The sequence below is a fragment of the Triturus cristatus genome, chromosome 5_1, assembly GCF_964204655.1.
Source record: "Triturus cristatus chromosome 5_1, aTriCri1.1, whole genome shotgun sequence".
Taxonomy (NCBI): Eukaryota; Metazoa; Chordata; class Amphibia; order Caudata; family Salamandridae; genus Triturus; species Triturus cristatus.
The window spans coordinates 101,102,500-101,127,401 of NC_140587.1; the positions used below are offsets into that span (position 1 = coordinate 101,102,500).

General features: G+C 47.0%; 1 protein-coding gene across 1 annotated transcript in view; it reads right to left on the bottom strand.

Moving 5' to 3' along the window:
* Nucleotides 1-24,902, bottom strand: part of LOC146830317 (NFX1-type zinc finger-containing protein 1-like) — a 727,926-nt gene that overhangs the window by 88,241 nt on the left and 614,783 nt on the right. Inside the window, exon 18 of the mRNA XM_085604515.1 lies at nucleotides 1,705-1,850. Coding sequence (XP_085460641.1) covers nucleotides 1,705-1,850 — 146 coding nt within the window. The remainder of the gene's footprint in view (nucleotides 1-1,704; nucleotides 1,851-24,902) is intronic.

Consider the following 24,902-nt stretch of genomic DNA (forward strand, 5'->3'; position numbering starts at 1 on the left):
AGACAGTCACATAAAGGGAGCTGAGATGCACCCTGCATATCCTGATGGCCCTTCACCAGGCTGATAGGTCATCCTGAGCTAGAGTGGTGGGAGGAGAGGTCACTGATACCTGAATAGGGCTGTGCCTGTCCTCACACAAAGCTGTCTCCATCCCCCCCTGTAGTGTGTCTAGAGCCAGGTTAGGGATAGGCAGGCTCTTGTGCATTACATAGACTTTTCTCCCCCAAGTTTGCCTACTTCAAAGGCAGAAGCTGGTAGAAGTACTAGAGCTGTGACACCATAACTTCAGAACACTTCTGGACTAAGAGGACATTCTGCCAGGAAAAAAAGCTGGATGCTTTAGGAGGAGACTGTCACTCTGCCTGTTGTTTTGAGTTCTGGCCTGCTGCTTGCTGCTTTTGTCCTGGGAATGAAAGGACTGGACTTTGCTTTCTACATCCTACTTTCCAAGGTTCTCCAGGGGTTTGTGTTTGCTTGTCTACTGTTAAGTAGTCTCAGGGCAATCAAAGACTTTATCTGCAGCCCTTGAAGTCCTCTGCTAGGAGTTCTGACCTACCAAGTGGTGCCAATTCCAGTTTTGGGCCCTTGGAGGTGGCTTTGCTGCTAAGAACGAAGAAAATCCACGCATCGACTCTCAGCGCCCATTTTTTCGACACAGCACCGCAGTGCAGTTGAAAAACCAATGCAGCCGAAGAATTGACGCAGTACAAGCCGTGCAGCTGTAAGATCGCCGCAATCCGAACAGTAGACCACCGATGTCCCTGGCGCACGCTCCGACTCCGGCACAGGTCCTACTTTGTGGCTGAAGAAATCCACACATCAACTGCTTCGTAACTGGGAAATCGACGCAGCACCTGATCCGCCTCTTCGACCCAGCACGCCAGAATTTTTGACGCATCGTCCGTATGTGCCAAGTTCTTCATCAACGTGGCCCAGCAGTGAGGAACCAAGGCCGCGTGTCCGGATAGTGACACATCACCTCCCCTCACAGTAAGGAACCAACACATTATGTCCCCTGACAGTGAGGAACCAACACATCACCTCCCCTGCGCTGCAGTAAGGAACCAACGCATCACCTCCCCTGGCAGTAAGGAACCGACGCACCACCCCTCCTGATAGTAAGGAATTGGCGCATTGCTTTGCTTTTCTGGCACCTCACCTCCCCTGTGCCTGGTTTTGTCTTTGATTTAGATGCATCCCAGGTACTTTGTGTTAAAAGTGGCGCATCCATAGATTCCTATGGACTGAACTATTTTGAACCTTTTAAAAGTGATATCTTTACTTGTGTATGTTGGAGTTTTGTCATTTTGGTCTAGTTTTATTCAGATAAATAGTGGTTATTCTCTAAACTGGTGTGGAGTCCATTTGTTGTGTTTCCACTGTGTTACTATCTGTGCATGTGTAATCCCCGAACCCTGATTAGAGTGAGGGTCCCTACTTGGACAGAGTGCAAACCACTGCCAACTAGGGACTCCATTTTTAACAGTAATCCTCACCTCTGTGTCCTTAATAGAATTAAAGCTTTCTGTTATGATAGCTAGGAAATTTGTAATTCCTGTTATAAGCTGCACTGTAATTACAATGATTCGCAGTAACTGCGGATCAGGAGGTTGCCCTCAGACACTTCGGCTTCTGAAAGATGTATTAGGTTTGACTATAATGCCACTGGTGAATGGTGATGAAAAGTCTTCACCTAGTACGTACCTGCTTGTGGTCTCCGATCATGATAAGGTGCTCGCAGGATGTGTTCAGGGTGGTCAGGACATGAGCCTCCAGCACTTCTGCTGCCTCCTCGACCACCACAATCTTTGGCTCGATCTTCTGAAGGAGACTCCTGTACTTGGCCGCGCCTGTAAAGACATAAGGCAGGATTGTTATTGTTAAGGCACTTCTGCTGAGTGTGGAGCTTCTAGTCCAGATGAGGCTTGCACAGATGAAGCCCTCTAGAAACACGGAACCCCAGCCACTGGATCCCATGTAATTCCACCTGAATAATATGTCCGTTCTCATAGCCAAACTGGCTTAAGCGTGGCCATCATTGCTGCCTAATGATGCTCCTGTCCCCTGGCTCTCACTTACCATGAGGAGTGTGCATCTCGCAGACAGGCACCTCACTTCCCACCAAGCTCAAAGTGGCATGTGTTCACATTAGTGGACTCCCCCCTAGGTTGGGAGAGCCATCCAAAACACAGCTCCTGTTCAGTATCTGTTTTGTATTTTCTTTACTAAGCCTGGGGAGGTAATGGACATTCAGAAAGACGTTGGTGGTATAAATGTCCCTGTGCCAGTTTTGCTGCAGGTGTAGCAGACCTGTTTCCTTCTATATCCATGTTTGTAGGAGGCCCGTACACCTGCACCCCTGTGTCCACTGCTATGGTGTTGTCCATGTGAGGCCTATGCCCCTCTTTACACCAGATCTGCTGATATGCCCTTGTCTGTATGAGGCCTTTGTGCAAGCCAATCAGCATTGCAATCCGTCCTGTCTACTGCTGTGCCCACATCAGTGTGATTCTATATAGTGGGAATGAGAATGCTTGTGTGGAGAACAGTTTGTGTACTTCCTCCCAAAGCAGTCAAGCACCGGATCCACGAGCTGTGACTAATGTTTTGTCTCATACACCACCCTAGTTGTCTAGAGCCTGTGCACCCACTGCCTGACCTCAGCAGTGCTGCACTTGTGGCCCGAGTGAGTGCGCCCTCTGCCTGACCTAAGCAGTGCTGAGCTCGATACCCGAGTGAGTGCGCCTGCTGCCTGACCTCAGCAGTGCCAAGCTTGCTGCCAGAGTGAGTGCACCCATTGCCTGATATAAGCAGACCTGAATTGCTGCCTGAATGAGTGCACCCTCTGCCTGACCCAGCAGTGCCTAACTTTAAGCCTGCTTGAAGCCAAATAAGCCAGAAACCTGGCACAGGTTATTGGACTTTACCCATTGAGAACAATGAAAATCAGAAAAGGGATCCTGCTGTAGTCTCATGATAATTGCACCTGTGTCCCATGGTACACGTTTCCTTCCCCCAGCAGAACACAGAATTAGTACAGGGTAACTAGATACACGTTAAGAAGTATTGTTAATTCTAATCTCAGATCACGCTCTATCACCGGGGCAGTTTCTTATCTATGTCATGCCACATCTGGTGAACATACCGACCTCGAATTACCTTGCATTAGTTGTCTTAATTGAGGTCGCTGTCATAGATGAAATTCTCTTGCCCGGAATTATCAATGTGTTAACTATCCTTGTCTAGTGACCAGAGGATGATGTTATTGGGGTCTTGGTTCTTCTCTGAAATGCTGAAGAGATGACTGAATATGGTTTAGCATAACCAGTGAGACAACCTGGAGCTGAATATGGAGCCTTGTATTCTTTCTCCTTATGTGGTATCACCCCTGAAACTGTAGCAAGTGCTTTTATTAATTTTAAACCTTCAGACATAATCTAAAAATAGTATGGATTAAACAGACTTTTGAGGATACTCTATAGAGTCATGAAGGAAACATGGTTGGTCTACAGACTTCATTGGTAGCTTTAATTTCTTGGCACCTATTTCTATTCACAAATTACATTTAGAGATATTACCTGCAGAGTCCTGTGGGCTTGGCCCACCATCAAGTCCACTTGGGACAGTGAATTACCATCCATTATCATCTTGTCCTCCATGGTCTTTGAAGTACTCCAATTTTTGAGACCCCAGAGGTGCTAGGGGTAGCACCCTATGACTTCGAGTACTTCCTGATGTGGTATTATAAAATTCTGCATATCTTGATAATATCACAAAGAACTTGGCAACAGAAGCTGAAATATGAAAAGACATCTTTATTAAACTCAAATGAGTGAGACTACGTCGCACAGAAGCCTTAGCAACTGAATGAGGCAGTCTCTAGAACAGAAACCAGTTTCCTTTTTTATACAGAATCTGGGCAACACCGCCCTTCTCTTGCAGTTGGTCTTTCACATATTTTACTTCAAAGAACAAGCAGAGTCATGATTGCAATCTCACATTTCAGTTCAGCCAGCCCGCAATTATTTACCCAGCAAGGATCAGATCCCACATCTGACCCCAATAAACATGAGCATCTCCTGTTTTGAGAAACAGGCCATAAAGCAGGAACAAGCAGGTGCGAAAGTGATTAGCCGGAGGCTTGTGTGCGATGAAAGGACTTTATGGTGTGTCAAGCCCTGATGCTAATCACAGGTGGCCGGAGGAAGGGGAGCTCGTGAGACTGGACTGACCTGGGGCAGCGGAGACCAGCTGCCCAGGTCATGGAGAAGTCAAGCAGAAAGTACATGTATTCTAAAGGCCCGTACTTGCTTATAATGTGTTTGTCTATGTGAGGGCAACTTTTAAGATGGCCACCACTCCAAGATGGAACCCACGGAGTCAATGTATAATAACGTATACATAGTGCATTTGGCAATGGGACGTTATGCAAAGCGCTTGTAAATACCGCATTGACCAATCGCGGTTTGCTAATACATGAATAAACAGGGGTAGGGCCCTGTCTCCTACGTGGTCCCAAATACCAAAGTACGACATCTTGTGGAAGATCACCCTACTCCATATCCAAATATATGGAATTATTGGTGTCAACATCATCCATGTCCTCTCTAGGAACAGGTCTGGAAGATGGTTCCTTTGGCAGTGGCGGAGGAGGTAGTGCTGACGGTTGCCGAGAAGGTATAACCGTTAAAGGGGTATGTGGAGGAGGTGGCAGAATAGGTGGAGCAGGTAACACCATCTGAGGATTACTAGCCCGATGCTGAGGTAATAACTTATTAAAGTATCCATCTCCTGCAACATACGTAAAAACTGGACATCAGGTTCCCTATACTATCTTGGTGGTTTCTCCCCATACCAGTTTGAAAGGCTTAGGACTTATAATCTTGTTTATAATCATATTTGTTGAAGGATTCATTATCCTTCATTTCGTCTCCAAAATCTGGAACATATCTTATATTTATTCGTGTTATGCTGTAAGCGGTCAGTGAGGCATAATCACTAGCTTCCTTTTCTTGGCTCGACTGGAATATTTGAGCTGGAGGTAGATTTGACACCTTCAATAGTGAAAAAAACATCTCTTTTCAAGTTTGCCGTTGTTGCGGTCAACGCTGATTTCGCTGTAGTTGATTTCGGAAATGGTATGAACGTTGTCAACAGCGTAATCGACAATATGAATGTCGTCGACGGTGCTGTCGATGGTGTGCTTATCAACAGTAGGGTCAGTTTAGACGGTTTTTTCATTGACACTCGCCATTGACGATGTTTTCTTTGAATATAGTTTTAAAAAAGATTTCTTCTTTTCTACTAGAAGATCCTCTTTATAGTGCTCAGAGATATGCTTATATTGTGAGTTACTTGAGGTGGCTGTAAGCGTGTCACGGGGTCATCACGGAGGAAGGACGGGGTGGAGACATTAACGATTGTTCGTTTCCACCCCGGCCACAGGACACATACGGTCCCTTTAACTCAGACTGGAGCTTCCTGGAGGCGGGGTCTGTTGATCCGGCATCAGCAGCAGCGGACCAATCAACGAGGGGGCTGGCAAGTAAAGGAAGCCCGGAAGAACACGACGGCGCGAAAGCCGGTGGAGGAGTCGGAGTTGGAGAAAGGGAGTTCGAGTCGGAGAGAGGAGACGGAGAGAAAGGAAGAAGATCGAGTGAAGGAGGAGGAGCAGGAGAGAGTGGAGCCGAGCAGACAGAGGTGCCAGGAGGCCAACGACCCCGCGACTCGCCCCGCCACGTGTCAGGAGGAGCGTGGCTGGGAAAGGTACGGGATCGAGTCTTGCGTTTGTCTTTTGCACGGGGAGGGACCAAGTAGTATAGGTTGGGGATGTCACGGAGTTGTGTGAGCGTGGATTCTTTTTTTTTTCTGTCTTTCTCCCCTCACACGTAGTCTTTCTACTGCAGCACATCCTTACGTTTTTGAGCACAAAGATGCGGTGGTAGCCCCGATGACCCCTCACTCCCGTACCCCTTTCAAACCCTGTGCAGCAAAACAAACATCTCACCCGTGTGTTCCCGTGTTTGTTGTTTCTTTCCCCTCCCTTCGGAGCCTCGGACGGGGACCACAACGGGAGGAAGCGACCAACCCTGGGCTTGCAAAGCGGGAAGACTTCAACCCCCTCGACTGCTGTGGAGTAAAGACTGTTGCACAATAAAAGAAACCTACCTTACACTGGTGTGCCGTAGTTCATTATCCCCTACCCTTGGGCACATTTCACAAGTGGCAAGCCAGATAGGAGCGTCGGAACCCCCGTTCGATAAAGGATGGAGGCCCTGATACATCAGATGAAGGAGGGCCAGGCCAAACTCGAGTGGGCCGTAGAAAAGACCTCCAGTCAGGCGGAGTCGGATCGCGCCGTGTTTACCTCGGCGGTCCAGAATCAGGCCGACAATTTGCTGAAACTAGCCGAAGGACATGCCCAGCTTTTAGCCACGCTAGGACAAGGCCGGGCAAGTTACCCGCCTGGAACCATAGTCCCGCTACAAAAGTTTGTGCCGGGAGATGATCCTTTGGCATTTTTTCTTAACTTTGAAAGTGCCGCGAGGGCCAGTGCTTGACCAGGGGAACGTTGGCCTTTCTATCTGGCTCCTCTCCTGACTGGAGAAGCACAACCGGCATACCAGATGGTGAATAAAGACGGGACCACCACCTACACAGTGGTAAAACAGTACATCTTGGACCGGTTGGGTGTGGATGAAGAAACACACAGGATACGGTTCCGTCAAGAACGTGAAACCTCGGGGGACTTACCAAAGACACTGTTTTATAAACTGAAAGGAGCAGCAGACCTCTGGCTTAAACCACAGGAAGCCAGCATGGAGGAAGTCATGAACAAGATCTACCTCGAACAATTTCTTGAGGCACTCCCCTATGCAACCCAGCGCTGGCTGAAACAACACGCAGGTTTAACCCTAGAACAAGCAATTGAAATGGCAACCTCTTACGCCAGAGCACAAGGCCGACCCTCCTTAAGAGAACCAGAGAAAAATATTCGAACAGCCGCCCCCGGGAAACCAGAGAAAAAACCCCTGAGACCAATACCCGAACCCCCACGTCACCGTGTGTTTCGATCAGAAACCCCGACGTACTCGGGGCCCCAATGTTATGAGTGTGGAGAGTGGGGACACATAGCGCGGTACTGCCGCAGGAAAAGGGAAAAGGAGGAAGAACCTATGGACGTGAGCTATGCACCCCGCTCTGTCCTTTTCGCCCAAGAAACAGGGCCTGTGTTCTATGTAAGTGTGTCTCTCAACGGGAGGGTTGTAAGGGCTCTCCTTGACTCAGGATGTAAACACTCGGTTGTGAAGCGGGAGCTGATAAACCCTTCTTGTCTTCTACCTGGGAGGACCGTACATATTAGATGCATACATGGGGATGTGAAAGAATACCCTTTAGCCAGGCTTTCCTTGGGTACCGATTTAGGATTACAGTCAGAGGTGGTGGTGGGGGTATTAGAGAGTCTCCCCCAACCGCTAATTATAGGAATAGACAACCCGTGTTTTGGCCCCCTGATGCATGACGCCCTGAACCCAACAAAACACAACATTCTTCTCACCCCGGAGCCCTGGGCTAGGGATAACCACTTCCGGACGGCCCAATTGAATGATGCCAGCCTCACCCACGCATGGCAAAAAGCACGAGACCACCAAGACCCTCTGAATAGGGCGTATCCCACATTCATAGAGCAGAAGGGTCTGCTGTATCGACTGGCTAAACCTGATGCGACTCCCCAGCTGTTGGTCCCTTTGGGGTTCAGGGACCAAATCCTTTTTTTTGCTCACGCTCACCTGTTGGCAGGACATTCCGGAGCAGAAAAGACAGGGCAGGCCATCTTACAACATTTTTTTGGGCCTGGGGTGTATGCACAAGTCCAAAAATACTGTCAGGAGTGTCAGATTTGTCAGCGACGTAACCCCTACGTCCCCCCTCCAATTCCCCTACATCCCTTGCCCATCATTGGCACTCCCTTCGATCGGCTGGAGATGGATCTTATAGGGCCATTACCCAAATCAGGACGCGGACACAAGTATGCCTTGGTATTGATAGACTATGCCACAAGATATCCAGAGGCCTTCCCCCTCAGAGCAGCCACCTCCGCCGCCATCGCTCAAAGACTCGTGGAGGAGTTTTCGCGCATGGGGTTCCCCAGAGAGATCGTTACCGATCAGGGTACACCTTTCGTCTGTAGACTAATGAGACAGGTATTCGACCAACTACGAATTAAACGTATAAAAACATCCGTTTACCATCCCCAGACAGATGGGTTGGTGGAGCGGTATAATGGTAGTCTAAAGCTTACCTTAAAGAAACTTCTGTCTGGGGATGGGAAAAACTGGGACCAACTACTCCCGCTGGCCCTGTTTGTTCTCCGTAGCCAAACTCAAGCCAGCTTAGGGACATCTGCCTTTGAGTTGCTCTTTGGCCGCAAACCTCGGACCTTACTCGAAATCACGAAGGATAGTTGGGAACGGGAGGGACTGCAGGAAGCCGAAGCATTACTCGACTATACCCGACAGCTACAGACTAGGCTACATAAGCTCCGATCGCTGGCCCATAACCAGTTAGCCGTAACACAGAGCAGACAAAAAAACTTCTACGATCGTGGCACAAAGTGGAGAGAGCTAAGCATAGGCGACTGGACTCTGGTACTATTACCCACTTCATCCCACAAATTAAAAAAAGAATGGCAAGGCCCTTTTAAGGTAATCCGAAAAATTGGAAAAACCACCTATATACTACAGCTAGCAGGGAACAAAACACAAATGTACCACATCAATCTTTTGAAAAAGTGGTTAGGACCCCCTCCGCCCATGGCTCATACTGTGTCCATGGCCTCCTACATACCCCACACAGTCAACGAAACCCCCACTAATCCGGATCTCTCGGCTTCACAAGGCGAGGAAATCCGCTCTCTACTTCTTCGCTACTCCGATGTTTTCTCCGATCAGCCAGGGAGAACTCGCCTTGCCGAACACTCCATCCCCACCCCATCAGGGGTCATAGTAAAACAAAAACCCTACCGGATACCCGAAGCCCGACGGGTAGCATTTCAGCAGGAAATCTCCCGAATGTTGGAATCGGGAGTAATAGTCCCATCACACAGCAATTGGTGCTCCCCAGTGGTCCTCGTGCCAAAACCGGATGGAAGCATCCGGTTTTGCATCGACTTCAGGGCCGTAAACCGAGTGTCTAAACAGGACGCCTATCCCCTTCCTAGGGTGGATGAACTGGTAGAACGCCTTGGTGAGGCCAGGTATATAACAACGATCGACCTCACCAAGGGTTATTGGCAGATCAGTTGGCCCGCGCTGACCAGGAGAAAACCGCGATTTCCACCCCTTCCGGCCACTACCACTTCACAGTCCTCCCTTTTGGATTGCATGGGGCACTGGCCACTTTTCAAAGAGCCATGGACACCCTCTTGGCCCCTCACCTGAAGTATTCGGCGGCTTACCTGGATGACATTGTGGTGTTCAGTAAGACCTGGGAGGAACACCTGATACACTTAGGCGACATCCTTGGTAGCCTCAGACAGGCAGGGCTACACATCAACGCAAAAAAGTCCAGGGTGGCCTTTCAGAAAGTCAGGTATCTGGGGTATCTCTTGGGGGAGGGACACATCGCACCCCAGACCGAGAAAGTGGCCGCCATACAAGCTGTCCCATATCCTAAAACCAAAAGGGACTTTCGCGCTTTTTTAGGGTTGATGGGCTACTACCGCAGGTTCATAGCCCAATTCGCTAATTTAGCGGGACCCCTTATCGATCTCTTGCATAAAACACACTCCCCTTCCCGATTACACGCCCCCTCCGATCAGGAAGCCTATGCCTTTCAGGCCCTAAAGGATGCACTAACCTCCTCCCCTGTACTGATGACCCCGGACTTTGGTAAACCCTTTATTCTGCAGACGGACGCCTCCGGTGTTGGGATTGGGGCGGTCCTCTCCCAACAGGACGGGGATGGATACGAGCGTCCCCTTCTTTATCTTAGTCGTAAATTGTTTCCAAGGGAACAGGCGTACTCAACGGTGGAAAAGGAATGTCTGGCAGTGAAGTGGGGGGTGGACAAGCTCCGTTATTACTTGGAGGGCAGGCCCTTCGTTCTTTATACGGACCACGCCGCCCTTACCTGGCTACAAAGGAACCGTGGCCATAATGAACGCATCCTCCGTTGGTTTCTGGCCTTGCATCCGTATCAAATAGATGTCTGTCATCGAAAAGGGGTGAACCAGGGGAACGCTGACTTTCTCTCCCGATTTCCTTGTTCCCCCGATCGGGGTACTCCAGGGGGAGGGATGTGTCACGGGGTCATCACGGAGGAAGGACGGGGTGGAGACATTAACGATTGTTCGTTTCCACCCCGGCCACAGGACACATACGGTCCCTTTAACTCGGACTGGAGCTTCCCGGAGGCGGGGTCTGTTGATCCGGCGTCAGCAGCAGCGGACCAATCAACGAGGGGGCTGGCAAGTAAAGGAAGCCCGGAAGAACACGACGGCACGAAAGACGGTGGAGGAGTCGGAGTTGGAGAAAGGGAGTTCGAGTCGGAGAGAGGAGACGGAGAGAAAGAAAGAAGATCGAGTGAAGGAGGAGGAGCAGGAGAGAGTGGAGGCGAGCACACAGAGGTGCCAGGAGGCCAACGACCCCGCGACTCGCCCCGCCACGTTTCAGGAGGAGCGTGGCTGGGAAAGGTACGGGATCGAGTCTGGCGTTTGTCTTTTGCATGGGGAGGGACCAAGTAGTATAGGTTGGGGAGGTCACGGGGTTGTGTGAGCGTGGATTCTTTTTTTTTTCTGTCTTTCTCCCCTCACACGTAGTCTTTCTACTGCAGCACATCCTTACGTTTTTGAGCACAAAGATGCGGTGGTAGCCCCGGTGACCCCTCACTCCCGTACCCCTTTCAAACCCTGTGCAGCAAAACAAACATCTCACCCGTGTGTTCCCGTGTTTGTTGTTTCTTTCCCCTCCCTTCGGAGCCTCGGACGGGGACCACAACGGGAGGAAGCGACCAACCCTGGGCTTGCAAAGCGGGAAGACTTCAACCCCCTCGACTGCTGTGGAGTAAAGACTGTTGCACAATAAAAGAAACCTAACTTACACTGGTGTGCCGTAGTTCATTATCCCCTACCCGTGGGCACATTTCACAAAGCGCTGCACCAAATAAATAATGCTTAAGAAACTGTACAAGTCTCCTCTTGTGCGCTGCATCTGGGAAGTGCTTAAAGGGGCAATTTTCCAGCAATCTTCCCCTGAAGAGTGGGTATCTTCTTTAGAAGGAGGGAAATTCTCTTTATCCATAAAGAGTGATGCTAACCTCCTTTGTCTGTCTTTAAGAGTCTTAGTTGCAAAAGAATGTAGTTGGTGATTGTGTGGTGGTGAATTTCAGGGATTATAGGATAGTTGATCACATATTAAGCTGGGATCCGGCGGCTCAAAGCAGTAACATAAGTTCCCTACCACTGGGGTTCTTTTACGCTACTGTCAGAAGCACATACCGCCGGAATGGGGCCAACTATGATAAAGATGAGTGTTTGTGGGATGGCAGGGATCACCACGAAACGAAGTCATATGCCCCTCCGGGGAGCCAAGGCAGAATTGCCTTAAGGAACAGATTCGACCCCCTTATGTCTCTGGAGGAGGTGGATTGACTGAACGGGGTTAAAGATTATGCTGAGCAAAAACCGGCACAACTAAATACTGTACAAATTATTCCCGTCACTATGACCTCCTGCCACCCTAAGAGGAGCAAAATTTGCACTCATCATCTAACTAGAGGGAGGTCTCCAGAGAAAACCACTGTAAACAAACATATAACAGTTAATAGGTTGGATTGCCTAGGTCAAAGACAAGAGGAGGATGAGACTAATGAGGAACCAGCTCATGTGGCCTCACACATACAGCACCCACAAGTTATCCAGACCTCACTAGTGCTTAACACAGATGGAAATTCAGGAGAGTCTGACCACAATACCCCCAATAAATCCGTCCTAATAGGGAGAAAATTGCAGGAGGGGACCGAAATGGTCTCATGGAATGTAGCTGGGCTGTCCTCCAAATTTCATAATCAGGAGTGGAGGCAATACATCTCCAGATTCCATATAATTTGCCTGCAAGAAACTTGGGTGGTGGATCATAATCCCTATCATTTAGCAGGATATAAATGCTTCGCTTTTCCTGCAAAAAAACTGGCCCCGGGAAGAGCAATGGGAGGGTTAATCACCTATGTGGACCTACAGTTAGAAGGATCATGGACTGATTTAAATTGGAACTCATCTAATATACAAGCTATCGGATTCAAAGCAAGCAGGCTAAATGTTGTCCTGATTAATGTATACAATGCTATAGCAGCGAGTGGGAAGGGGCAAATAACACACGACCTGGATACCTACCTGACCCGTGAATTGAGCCAAAGGAAGATAGGTAGGGAGCCATGTGTGGTTTTAGCAGGAGACCTAAACTGTCATTTGTGTCCAAATCTAAGTCCATTGAAGGGTGCCTGGACCGGTTGCACACTGGCAAAAGGGGCGCACTTCGAGCATACACCGGGAGGGCGGGAGTTACAGAGGGTCCTGGAAAACCACATGTTGAGGCATACATTAGACCTGGTGGGCTTTAAAGATAGCTGTGAGGTCATACCTACATTCAAGGGAAGAGGGCAATGCTCCATCATAGACTACATAGTTGTCTCTCACCAATTTAGGGATTGGATAAATGAAGTAGGAATTGAATGGAGCATATTCAGTGATCACAACCCACTAGTACTGAATATTAAGAACTGGTTCGCCCGAAACGTGAAGAAAAGGAACGAGGTTATTAGCACAGTGAGGGCAACTGACCAAGGGAGACGCCTCAGATGGGCAAAAGTGGATCGGGAGGCCTTTTATAAATCCCTTATAGAGAAAGGCAAAGAGATGTTTGGGGTGTGCTTAGATCCATCACTTAACCCTTTCGCCGCGGCGGGAATTCCGCCGCAGCGCTGGGGCAGCGCGGTGGCCCGGTACTCATGACGGAGCCGCTCCGTCATGAGCCACAGTTGAGCTGTGCTCATGACGGAACGGTTCCGTCATGACTCCGCCCAGTTGCGTTGTCCCCCCGCACAGGCGGGGAAACAGCGACGCGTGGGCGGAGCGGCCGCCAACGGTCGTGTCATGACGGAACCGTTCCGTCATGAGCACACGGCAACCGTGGCTCATGACGGAGCGGTTCCGTCATGAGCGAGGAAGGGGTTAAAGGTCCTGTTGTGGTCAAAGCGTTCGAGTCTATGGCACACCTTATAGATGGTTTACTTAAATCATCTTCGAATCCGGTAGTCAAGACTTTCCCTAGATGGTTTGACAAAAACTGTTCTCGGGCCCATAAAGAGCTAAAAGAATGTTTAAAAATAGTTCCAAAAAACAAGAGGGATATTGCACAGTGTAGGATTGCATATAAAAAGGCCATCAAACAAAGGAAATTGGCATTGCAAACACAGGTATGGGAAGACTTGCGGGATGCAGCTGATAGAAGAGATTTAAGTGCATTCTGGAAAATAATTAATAAACCCTGTTTCCAGGACACCGCTGCCCCAGTAATTGGCACATCTATTCTCCCAGAGCAATGGTCCAAACACTTTGAACAACTGTACAATCACTCGAATGCGAACTCGAGGGGCGATGGAAATCATTGCCCATGGGCATCTAATATCGAATTTACATTGGAGGAAATAGTAGAGGGCATTGAAGGTCTTACAAAAAATAAAGCCCCTGGCCCGGATGGAATCCCTCCTGACCTCTATCTAAGTAGGGTTGAGCTCTGGGCCCCAATCCTCACAAGAGTAATAAATACAGGAATAGCAACCGGTTTGCCGCGATCTTGGTCCGAGGCGACAATAGTTCCAATTTTAAAAAAAGGGAAAAAGGACGACCCGCAGTGTTACCGGCCTATATCCCTAATTGATGTGACTGCTAAAGTCTTGGGGCGTGCAATTTTGAATCGCCTATCAGACTGGGCCACTGAACATCAGATAATCACGGATTTGCAATATGGGTTCAGGAGCGGAAAATCAACAACAGACCAATGCCTGAACCTCTATTTAATAGTGGCCAAATATACTATTGCAAGTGATCAGGCGGTGTATCTGGGGTTTATGGACCTTTCAGCCGCTTTCGACCATGTTAATAGGGAAAAGCTCTGGGTTCTGATGATTAGATTAGGGGTAGAGCAGGGCCTAGTGGATATTCTAAGAGCACTTCACTGGAACACTTCTGCTAAAGTGCGTTTTAACTTGGAGGGTGATACGACAGCATCCTTCCCTTGTACAAGTGGGGTGAGACAGGGATGCATCTTGGCCCCGTTCTTGTTCTCGCTGTACATAAATGAGTTAGATCGAGCACTGTGTGAATTGAATGTGGACACCCCTAGACTAGGTTCCCGACCAGTTCCCGTGCTATTGTATGCTGATGACGCGGTACTTTTAGCCCGCACACCTAAAGGTCTTCAAAGCCTGTTAGATGGGTTCGTTAGCTTCATGGCCAGCTTAGATCTATCGGCCAACCTAACCAAGTCTTATGTGATGCTGGCTGGGTCCAAACCCTGTAAATGATTTTCATATAAAATAGGCACACATAAAATGGAAAAGGTTGAAACCTTCTCTTATCTGGGTATACTTTTTGATGGGCTTTTAAATTTTAAACTTTTAACTGAAGAGCGGAGGTCAAAGTTAGCGGTATCTACAGGGGCCATAATGAGTTATGGGCGCAGGCTGGGCAGGTGGTTCCCTGAGCAGGTTATGCACCTATATGGCTCAATCTGTTGCCCCAAAGCATTATATGGGGCAGAAGTGTGGGGTTTCGTAGGTACCCAGCAAATACAGATTGAGGAGAATAAATTTCTGAGAAAGATTCTCCAAACCTCACAAAGCACATCGGCCCATATTTGTCATGGCATATATGGAAGATCTGATCAAAATCAGACCTATTATGGCCTGGTTAAAAATTTGGACCAATCCAGAGGCGGGACTGAGTAGACAAATAGTCACTGACTGCATGGATAGGGATAAGGGAATGTGCATACCATGGCTGAATTACGTTAGGGTCACCCTGGAGAGTTTAGGGTGTAAGGGTCTTTTCTATAACCCACTAACAATAACTCCCGAGGACAAAATCAGAATTAAAAGAATGTTCTTCGAAAAAGAGACTACACGAAGAGCGGTCCTTGAGGAAAGCAAGCCTACAGTCTGCGCCCATATAATGGTAAAGACAGTAGAAGGTATGGAACCGTACCTTGCCCTCATACATAATGCACAGGACAGGTTCCTAATCACACGATTTAGGTTCAACCTTCTACATCACTTACTGGCTGACCCGCTTGGTTTTACTGTCACAGTCGAACAGAAGGGTACCTGCGGCTGCGACAATAGGTCTCCGCAGGATACCCTTCATTTCGTTTTACTATGCCCTTTTTATTTGATACCTAGACGTAAATACTTAGTAAGGATTCTTAAACAAATGAAGTTTAGACATGCTAAGGTCGCTCTTTTATATTTACAAAGATCGGAGAACCCACTAGCACTGGCTTGTACTTTAAATTTTATCAAAGTTGCAATAAGACTTAGGAACACCAGGGGACTTCCTTGAATGAACTGTGAATTTGGAACGAATTGATGATAATGGTCTCTGTGCAGTTACTGGATTTGTAATGAACTGAATGTTGTTTTTTAATTGTATATTTGTACTTTTATGATATTTTTTTAAAATATCGAATAAAGGAATTTAATTGAATTGAGTCTTAGTTGTAAAAGTCTTGCAAATATCACATTCGGGTGCTTTATGATTTGGGTAAAGGCAATCAATACATTGAGAATATGGGTCATCAGTGTAAATCTTCTTGTTTCCACAAGATGAACAAGGTTTGAAAAGCGATATCTTCTCTCTGTCAGCCACGGTGACAGTTGGTGACAGTTGGCTGTGAGATTAAAGATGTCACTGGCCCACAAAATATAAAAGAATCCTAAAAAATAACTCTCAGTAGATCAGTGCTGAAGATAGGGCTGGTCCAAATCCAGGGCAGATCAAAATAGTAAAAATTTCAGGTTCACTGAAGGCTTAGAGCAGAGCTCTGCCAAAGGATTCCCTCTCACGTGCTGTAGATGGTTTCCTCTTGGGGGAGTAAGAGAGCGTAAGCTTCCACCTCTTTGGCTGTAGTTTGGGTTCCTTCAAATGAGGTGGATATACTATTAAATAGTTAATGTTGTTTCAGGTCTATAGCCATTTTTATTATTACTGAGTTTTTATAAAGCCTGTAGCTGCCCGTGATCGCTTCCCAGTGCTATGGCCATTTTTAATACTGTATACTGCTGTTTTAATGTACCAGGGATTTGCAGCCTGATGACGGGGAATGATTCATGCATGTGAATATATAAAAGATCCAAAGTTGGAGAACCACTGGCGTTGTTGTGACGGGAGACCAGTAGTCCTGTGGCATCTGAACTTGTCATGGACCCCACCAGGACTTCAACCCGTAGCCAAAATCGCCCCACAGAGACCGTCGACTGAAGAGTAAGCCCAGAAAGCCCCCGTTGCCCGCATGGCATCATCATCATCGTACAGCCTCTTCAGCATTATGCCTCCCTTGCAACAGGACCACACAATTAAGGTTTATGGCAAGTTGCATTAACACTGGAAGTGGAGTAGAGACTGTTTTCTCTTTAAGGTAACTATCCGGCTAGACCTTGTTAATCCTCCTGATCTGCTTCCTGCCAGAGTTGGTCGACCAAAGTAACCCAAAGTAACCACACTCAACTTTGATGTAAGTTATCCTCAAAAAGTTTCTAAGTGCCATATTTGCATCACTTGAAAATGCGTCTTTGCAGTTAAGTAAAAAGCTGTGATTTATAGTTTCTTTAAGTATTTCCGGAACCTTCTGGCACCATTTTCTTGTAATCAGTATATACAATTATGTGCCTCTAAGCCTCTGAGGGAAGGAGCTTCTTAGTAAGTAAAGAAAATATTCCCCCAAACCAACACCTGAGTATACAACTATGTGTCTTGTCTCTCTATACCTCAGACGTAGGGAGCTTCTTAGAAAGTAACAAACTGTCCCCATGCCAGTGCTAGAGTACAACACTGTGGACCTGCACATCTCAGAGACAGGGGGCTTATTAGTAAGTGACAAATTACTGCCAAGACCAACACCAGTGTGTACAACTATACGCCTGAGCACTTCTAAGAAGGGAGATTCTTGGTAAGTACCAAAGTACCCCAAAGGACGACGACGGCGGATAACACTATATGCCTGCACATCTCAGAGGATAGAGAATAGTTTATCACAACCAAACCATCTCCCAAGCCAACAGCAGAGTCTGGTGCAGTGTACCTGAACACCTCGGAGGGTGGGACCATCACTGTTGCTAACTTGCCATAACAAAGGTTAACACCAATGCCTAATGCCTGTACATTTCAGAGGCAGAGAGTTGCTCTCTCAGTAACACACCTTTATATACACCAGAACATGATGCAGTGTGTCTGCTCACCTCAGATGGCTGAATGTGGTGCTATATGGGCTACATACATATGGACCTGCACAAATATCAACTCCCCACTATCAACTATCAGTACATTGTCAAGGTGAGTGCATATAAGGAAGTGTAGATTCACTATTCTAACTCCACATCTCTGTATCTAGACGGTTTAACGCAAGTCAATATTGTATGTCGATGTTAAAACATTTATACTGTAACTCCACAAGGACAGAGGGCAAGGGGTCTCAGTAACAATTTCCAGCACGTAAGCCTAATAAAGTGTGTCTGCACAATTCCGCGGTGTGCTACTTCTCACACTGAAACGCCATGGCACCACCATCTCATGTAACACTAGCGAGCGCAGGAAACAAGGGTGTGGCTAGGCACGAGGGAAAGCCATGGTTCTCTAGTGGAGGTTGAGCACCCATGTCTGATTTATAGCAGGGAGGGGGCACATCAGGAGCAAGGCGAAAGACAGGGGGCATACTGACAGGGAGGGGGGAGGGCCCGTATGGGCTGGAAGCTTATTCTCCTGGATATTGGCTGGTAACTCTGTATGTGCAATACATTCTTTGACCGGGGAGGAAGCGGGGTTTGTACTGAGTTGTTGCTATGAAAACAATAAAAAATGTTTCAACAAAAAAAATCTCATGTAACACGCCTGCAGACTTCAGAGGTTTGGAGCTGGTACTGTTGAGTGAGGGGGGCTTCCACAACACCCACAGCCTCTCAGCCCTTCATGGCTCTTGTACGTTTGGCTTGATCCCAGCATACCAATGCCTTGCTTCTCCTGCTCTGTTTTGTCCCACCCTGCCACTAACATGACTTTTCTGGTCCTTCCTTCCTACTCACCCATACAGAGTGCGAGTTTCCACGTTGCCACCCCTAGTCTCTCCTCAGTGTTAGGAGGCGATCTAAGGACAATGGAAAGTCCTCTATGAGAAGCCAACATAAAATGCACTGCCCTATGAGGTGTGCAGACAGAGCACGCTTCACAAACTATCACACTCACACAGTCCCATTTCAAGAACAGAACATGAGCATCTCCTTCAAATGACTATCTTTCAGCACCACAGTTTTCCCCTTTTAAAGCACTGGTGCTTAATTTGTAAATGAACTAGTGTGAGTGCCCAAAGCTCTGCTCAGAGACCCGCCCACGGCCTATGCAATTAAACGTCAGCACGCCGAAAACCAAGGCTGCTTAGCCTTAAATCCAACTCATGCCTCTTTACTCCGCTACCAGACACTCCCTTCCCCTTTATCTCACTCTTGCAGGTTCCTGCTTTCCCCTTGGTTAAGGTTTTTCCATCTTTCTCTGTCTTTCCGCTTTGTGCATTTTTTAGGTTTTGCCTGCACAACGCTTGTGTTGTGCTTGAGAAATCTATTGTTTTTACTCTAAATGTTAAAAGGGACTTACATCATGCCCCCTCGCTTTCCTGGCTTATCATTGGTTTCTGTGCTTGTCACTTTCTTTTACTCCATTTCTATTGGCTGGCGCATATTTTCCTGCATTTACCAATGCTTGTTTCTCGCCTGCTTCACTTATCAGTTTCCCGTCGCCAAAATACTGTTAACATCCGCTGTGGTGTTACTATTTTTTTTGCCTCTTTCTGCTTTTTAGGTTTCGCCTACGCAGCGCGCATGCGCTGCACCATGCGCTATGCGCTGCATAGGAAAGAGACCTTTAGCCATTGGCACAGTTTTCCCTGCAAAAACGTGCACGTGTTGCATTGCTTCCAATGGCAACGCGTGCACATCTGGCGATTTCCTTGCGGGAGCGAGCAGCGGCGCCATATGGTAGCAATTATCGTGCCTTGATGCTCGCTCCCGCAAGGGAATCGCACTGCCCCCTCCTCTCGCCCCTCCCCCTGCTGCCGCGCTTGTGCTTGTTTCATTTACTACTGGTGTAGACAGCCTGGCTGCGCGGCGCGCGCTTGAAAGGAAACAGATCGATGAAGGAAAAGACACTGCCCACCTCGCCCCCTCGCAGACCCTCGCTGCCAGTCAGAGCATTTCCCTGCTCCTTTGAACTCACCCATGGACGAACACTATCAAAGATGGCGCCGTGTGACTCTGACGTCAGAAGTCATTCGGTTATTAGGGGTTTGCACGATATAGCTCCAAAAGCCCAGAACTATATACGAACTATAGACGAAGAAAACAGTAGAGTTTACACAAAGATGTTTTTGTTTTTCATGTCAGTTTTGGTGGCTCCTATTGATTACTTACTGTCCGTTTCAGAACCGCAGTATGATGAACAAGCATTGGCATAGCCAATAGGTCTCGCCTTTGGGACATTATACGTGTTTAGCCATGCAACAGTTGATGTTGCACCATGGACATTGTGCTGCATAATTTAAATACTTATAAGGTCCCAAAGGCGAGATCTATTGGCTATGCCAATGCTTGTTTGTCTTGCAGCAAAATATATAGCTCACCCTGCTGTGCATGTCAGATGATTATTTATGGTAAATTTCGTTGTTTCTCCAACACATTCTTTACTTAATCCTCTTGTTTCAGCAAGCACTTCAAGCGTGCTTGAAAGCTGCATACTTTCTTTGGGGTTTTTTTTCTCCTCATATCACCAAAAAGCATCTGCACTACTTTGTAGAGCCGTCCTTCTGATCTGTGCACCCCACGGCCACTGCTTTCACTTTGGTCTGTAAACCAATCCAGACCCGCACCTTTGTTGGTACCTTGGTGTAATCATTGGACCGTGTGGGGTTGATCTAGTCCCAAATCTCGACACCATGAGGTAAAGTCATCCCAGATATCGGGGCAGCTTTTCTTCCCTAATCCAGTTGGGCTATTTTGGTGGCTGCTTTTACCCAATCTTCCAGCCTGGGGGTAGGGGATCTCTCCATTTTCTACATATTTCTCTTCGGGCTATCAAAATAAGATAAAGCAGCAACTTGCTGATCCTACCCTCTTCACCGAATAGGACAAGTGCCACATTCAAAGTAACTTCCCTGTCAAAGATCCCGCTAATAGCATTCTCGATTCCTTTCCAGTAGCCTCTCAGCTTTGGGCATTCAAAAAAAATGTGAAGATCTTTTGCTTCTATAAGATCACATCTTGGGCACTTGGGAGGGGGAGATGGAGCAAACTTTGCTATCTTAGCTGGAGTCCAGTACAAACAATTAATAGTGAAAAAATTGTTTCTTTTCAGGTTGGCCGGTTTTATAAATTTATATAGAATCTTCAGAGAGTATTCACACACTACTGCCATATCACACTCAAAAGAGACCCCATTCCACACTGAGTGTAACGGCAGACACTCTTAATCATCTGCCTCCAAAAGCTTCTCGTATCATTTACAGATTTCTTTACTCTTTAGGTTTATATCTTGAAGAGATTGCTCCAGGTCCCAATCATCCAAGGTTTCTTTCTTTACAGATGTGAACCATGAAGTTAATTGTATGTATTTGAACCTGGAGAAGTCTCTTCCGATTTTTGCTCTTAGAGCTTCCCAAGGATGGACCCCACGATGTTATCAAGTCCTTCCATTTTGTGATGCCCGCCTTTCTGATTGGTGTACCTAGGCTGTCCATAAGGCATACCGTGGTCCCAGGGGATTCCCAAATTGGAGCGAAGTCAGAATAGTAACCTAGCCCCATCTGCTCCTGACTTTATACCACAGGCGAAGAGCGGACCCCAGTACTTTTAGACAAACTTTTTTGAAGTACCTAGGTGCACCAAATTTATATAGAAAACCTTCCCCACTGTCCTGCCTTATCATTTCACCCAGGAGTCTACCCTGGATTTTACTTATACCCAACTTTGGGAACCCTAGAGGGATGGCATTAAATAGATACGTTAATTTGGGAAGTATAACCATTTTGACTAAATTAACCCTTCCATAGATAGTTAGTGGAAGGTTTTTCCACTTTGCAAAGAGGCGATCAATCTCTTTTGCTATCCTATTTGAATTGATCTGTGGGATCTTCCGATGTATTTGATGTCACGCCATTTGCCCGGTCCACCCTAGCCTTCCAGGCCAGGAGCGCTCCTGACTTTTCCCCATATTCAAAGTTCTGCATAGACTTAGTCTGCCATTGTGCTTTACATTTCTGATCTAATTTGATCCTATACCCCTGGCTGGCGTTCTCGAGCATCCTCTGTGCTTGCAACATTCTTTCAGAGTTCCCCCAGTTCAACCGGAGCAGGTCTGTCTCACACTGAGAGATTTTATCTTCCATATGAGATTCCTCTCTGTTCTTAGCACATGTAAGACTATGGAGAAGGTCCCTCAAGTATGCCTTAAAGGCATGCCAAACAAAGTCAGGTGATGTAGATCCATTGTTATAGCGAAATACTCAAGGCAAGCCCTTTTAAGTTCTACTACTATCTCTGGATCTGCCAACATTGATCTTTTAAGTGTCCATCTAGATCTCAAAACATACCTACTCCCTGCTAAGGAAAAGGCAACCAGAGAGTGGTCTGATAAATGGCCTGGCTGAATGCCGATTGACGTTATATCGTCTATAATGGATCTATCTGCCAAGGCATAGTCTATTCTTGAAAAATGACCTTGTTTCTCACTAAAAAAAGTAAAACCCTCTGTATTGCCCTTCTTAGCCCTCCATATAACTAAATGCTCCGAAATCGTGCATCATATTGTTTAAAGCCTGACGGACCTGGGGCGCCCCTACACAGCGACTCTGGTTCGATCTATCAAACCGGGGGTCTAGCAACATGTTAAAGTCCCCTCCAATTATTATGAGAATAGTAGCTTCCATCAAATTCCATTGAAGTTTGCATAAATGTGTAGGGTCGTCAATATTTGGCCCGTAGTAAGATATACATGCTAACTGCGTTCCACCAAAATCTAATTAGGCTACAACCCATCTCTCAGTTTCATCTGTTGTAAACGATTTTATAACACACCCCGCTCCTTGTTTGATCAAAATAGCGACCCCTTTACAATGGACAGTCTGTTCTGATGAACAGAAGTATTTAATCCAGGGATACCTTGAAAAAGTGGTGTAGCTCTCTAAGAGATTTCAATGGGTCTCTTGGATAAGACATATCTGGGCTGGGCTCTGCTCTAGGTATTTCATAGCTAGTCTTTGTCTACGCAGACTTCTTAAACCACTGACGTTCCAGGAAATAAACTTTAAATCTCTATCTCCCATAGAAGATAGTCTGTCGAGGGGTCAAACTAATCATAGCTATAACTAAAATAGAGGACACAGAATTGGTTATTACGTGTAAAAAATCAGATTTTTTGATTTTTTTCCCCGTGCTCGCGACGTCGTGCTCCCCCACACTTCCCTCCCCCCGTCCCCCCATGACCCTGTTGCCCCCCGAACCCTCTGGGGAACCCTTCCTACTATATTAGGCTTAAAGCCTAAGGGGCTTCAGTCCCCCGGGCGAGAGTAACTTGTTTCTTCCGCATTTTTCCTTTCTCCGGACTCTCTAACCTCCCTTACTTAAGTCTTCCGCACTTATATACCCACTTTTTTCTTGATTTTAGTTATTAAATCATCTACCTCTTCTACAGAGCGGTGTACATACATGTGGTTATTCCACATAGTGTGAAGTGACGTAGGAAACTTAATTTGTGCCCTTGCCACCAACTTGTTCAGCTCCTCCATCCGTTTGCCAATCTCCCATTGCTTCTGCGCAGTGGTATGGCACACATCTGATCTAATGGCAAATGAGAATGAGCCTGATGTGAGGACACCTTCTTTGAGTGCCGCCCAACAGTATTGTCTCTTTTACTGTGTAGGTGAGAACATTTATTACGATTTTCCTTGGCTTCTGTTTTGCAGGGTTTCTTTTATAAGGGTCCCGATGAATCCGTTGCATCTCTGTAGATAGATCTATATCAGGAAATTTTTTGAGAACTTTTTCTTTTAATAGCGAGATCACGAAATACTTAATATCAGAACCTTCAAGAGCTTCAGGAATATTAAGCAGTCTCAGGTTATTCTTCCTAGTATGGTTCTCGAGACGCTCTAAATCGTCTCTCATTTCTCTATTTTGCCTCGTCAGTCTGGCCATTTCTTCTGAAGATGAATCAAGTGCCTCTTTGATCTCCGGAATCTGTTGCTCCAGAGTATGTGTTCTTAAAGTTACTTCTTCTAATTTCTGGGCTAGCACTGCACAGGAGGATTGAATTGCTATTTGATTAGTCTCATAGACTGTAAATCTGTGTCCCATCTCTTCCTTAAGAGCTAGAAGAATATCTGCGAGAGACTTGGGGCTTGTCTTCGATGAAGGCTGCTCTCTTCCCCGTCTTGAACCACCAGTCTCGCTTCGGCAGTTCCGTGGCACAGTCTCCAGTGCTGACTCTGCCTCTCAGAGCCCGGTCCTGTAAACACGCCACTCGACTGCGACGTCACTCCCGAGCCACGGCCTCCCACCGCGGGGCTCGGAAAGCGAATGTAGCCTCCAGCAGCTCCGGCACCATTGGCAAACGCAAGACAGCAGCGGCAATAGCGGAAGCAATAAACCAAAAAAGAAAAAGCCAACTCTGCACCTCGGCAAAAAGAAGAAAGCGAGGTAATGACTAACAAGTGAAACAGTATGCGGGTAGCGCCATAGAGAGTTCTGGGGTCACATCACCCGACCGGGACTGTTGACCCACAGCCGCTTAGCTGACAGCCGCCATGTTCCCCCCGTGCCGATGTCGCAAGCTTTCTTTGTTAGCAGATGTCATTTTGGTTATATCCTGGTGTCGGCATGTATTTCAAGCATGCTTAAAAGCTGTATGCTTTTTTTATGCTTCCATGCATTTTATATTCTTTTATATCCTTTTGCGAAGATCAAGGGGAAGAAACCAGTCTCTGGGGCTATTTGGTGCAAATTCCACAGCTCTGTTCTACCATTGACATCAGCATTCTTAGTGGTGTAAGGGTTAGAGCGGCTGACTAAGAAAATAGGCGACTGGGTTCGAGTCCTGGCAATGGCTCAAACATTCTGTGATTCTGGGTAAATCACTTGTGTGTGCATTTTTTTGCTTGTTATTAATTAAGCCTAAAAATTGCAATTTGTCAGTATATAATGAGTGATCGAGTAAAAAAAAAAATACTATTTTGCCTCAACTTCTCTGTCTACAAATCAATATTATTCTGTAAATTGTTTCAACTGAAGCACCCGAACTCCACAGGTTCTCCTAGAATCTACTGATTTGTTACACAGAAGATCAATATCAAAAACATAGTGCCCACTGTATATACAGCAAGCTAGCTACGAGTTTACTAACATCCGTATTCCTATTTTTAAACATATTAAGGGCCTCATTATGATGTTGGTCGGAGAGGCCTCCAACCAACATCTCTGAGGTTGCGGAACTGACAGACCTGCGGTAGGCTGTCCTAAAACCACAATTACAATGCACCTGCACATGGTGCGGTCGCAAACTCCCATTTCTCTATGAGAGCTTGTGCGGCGGTCAG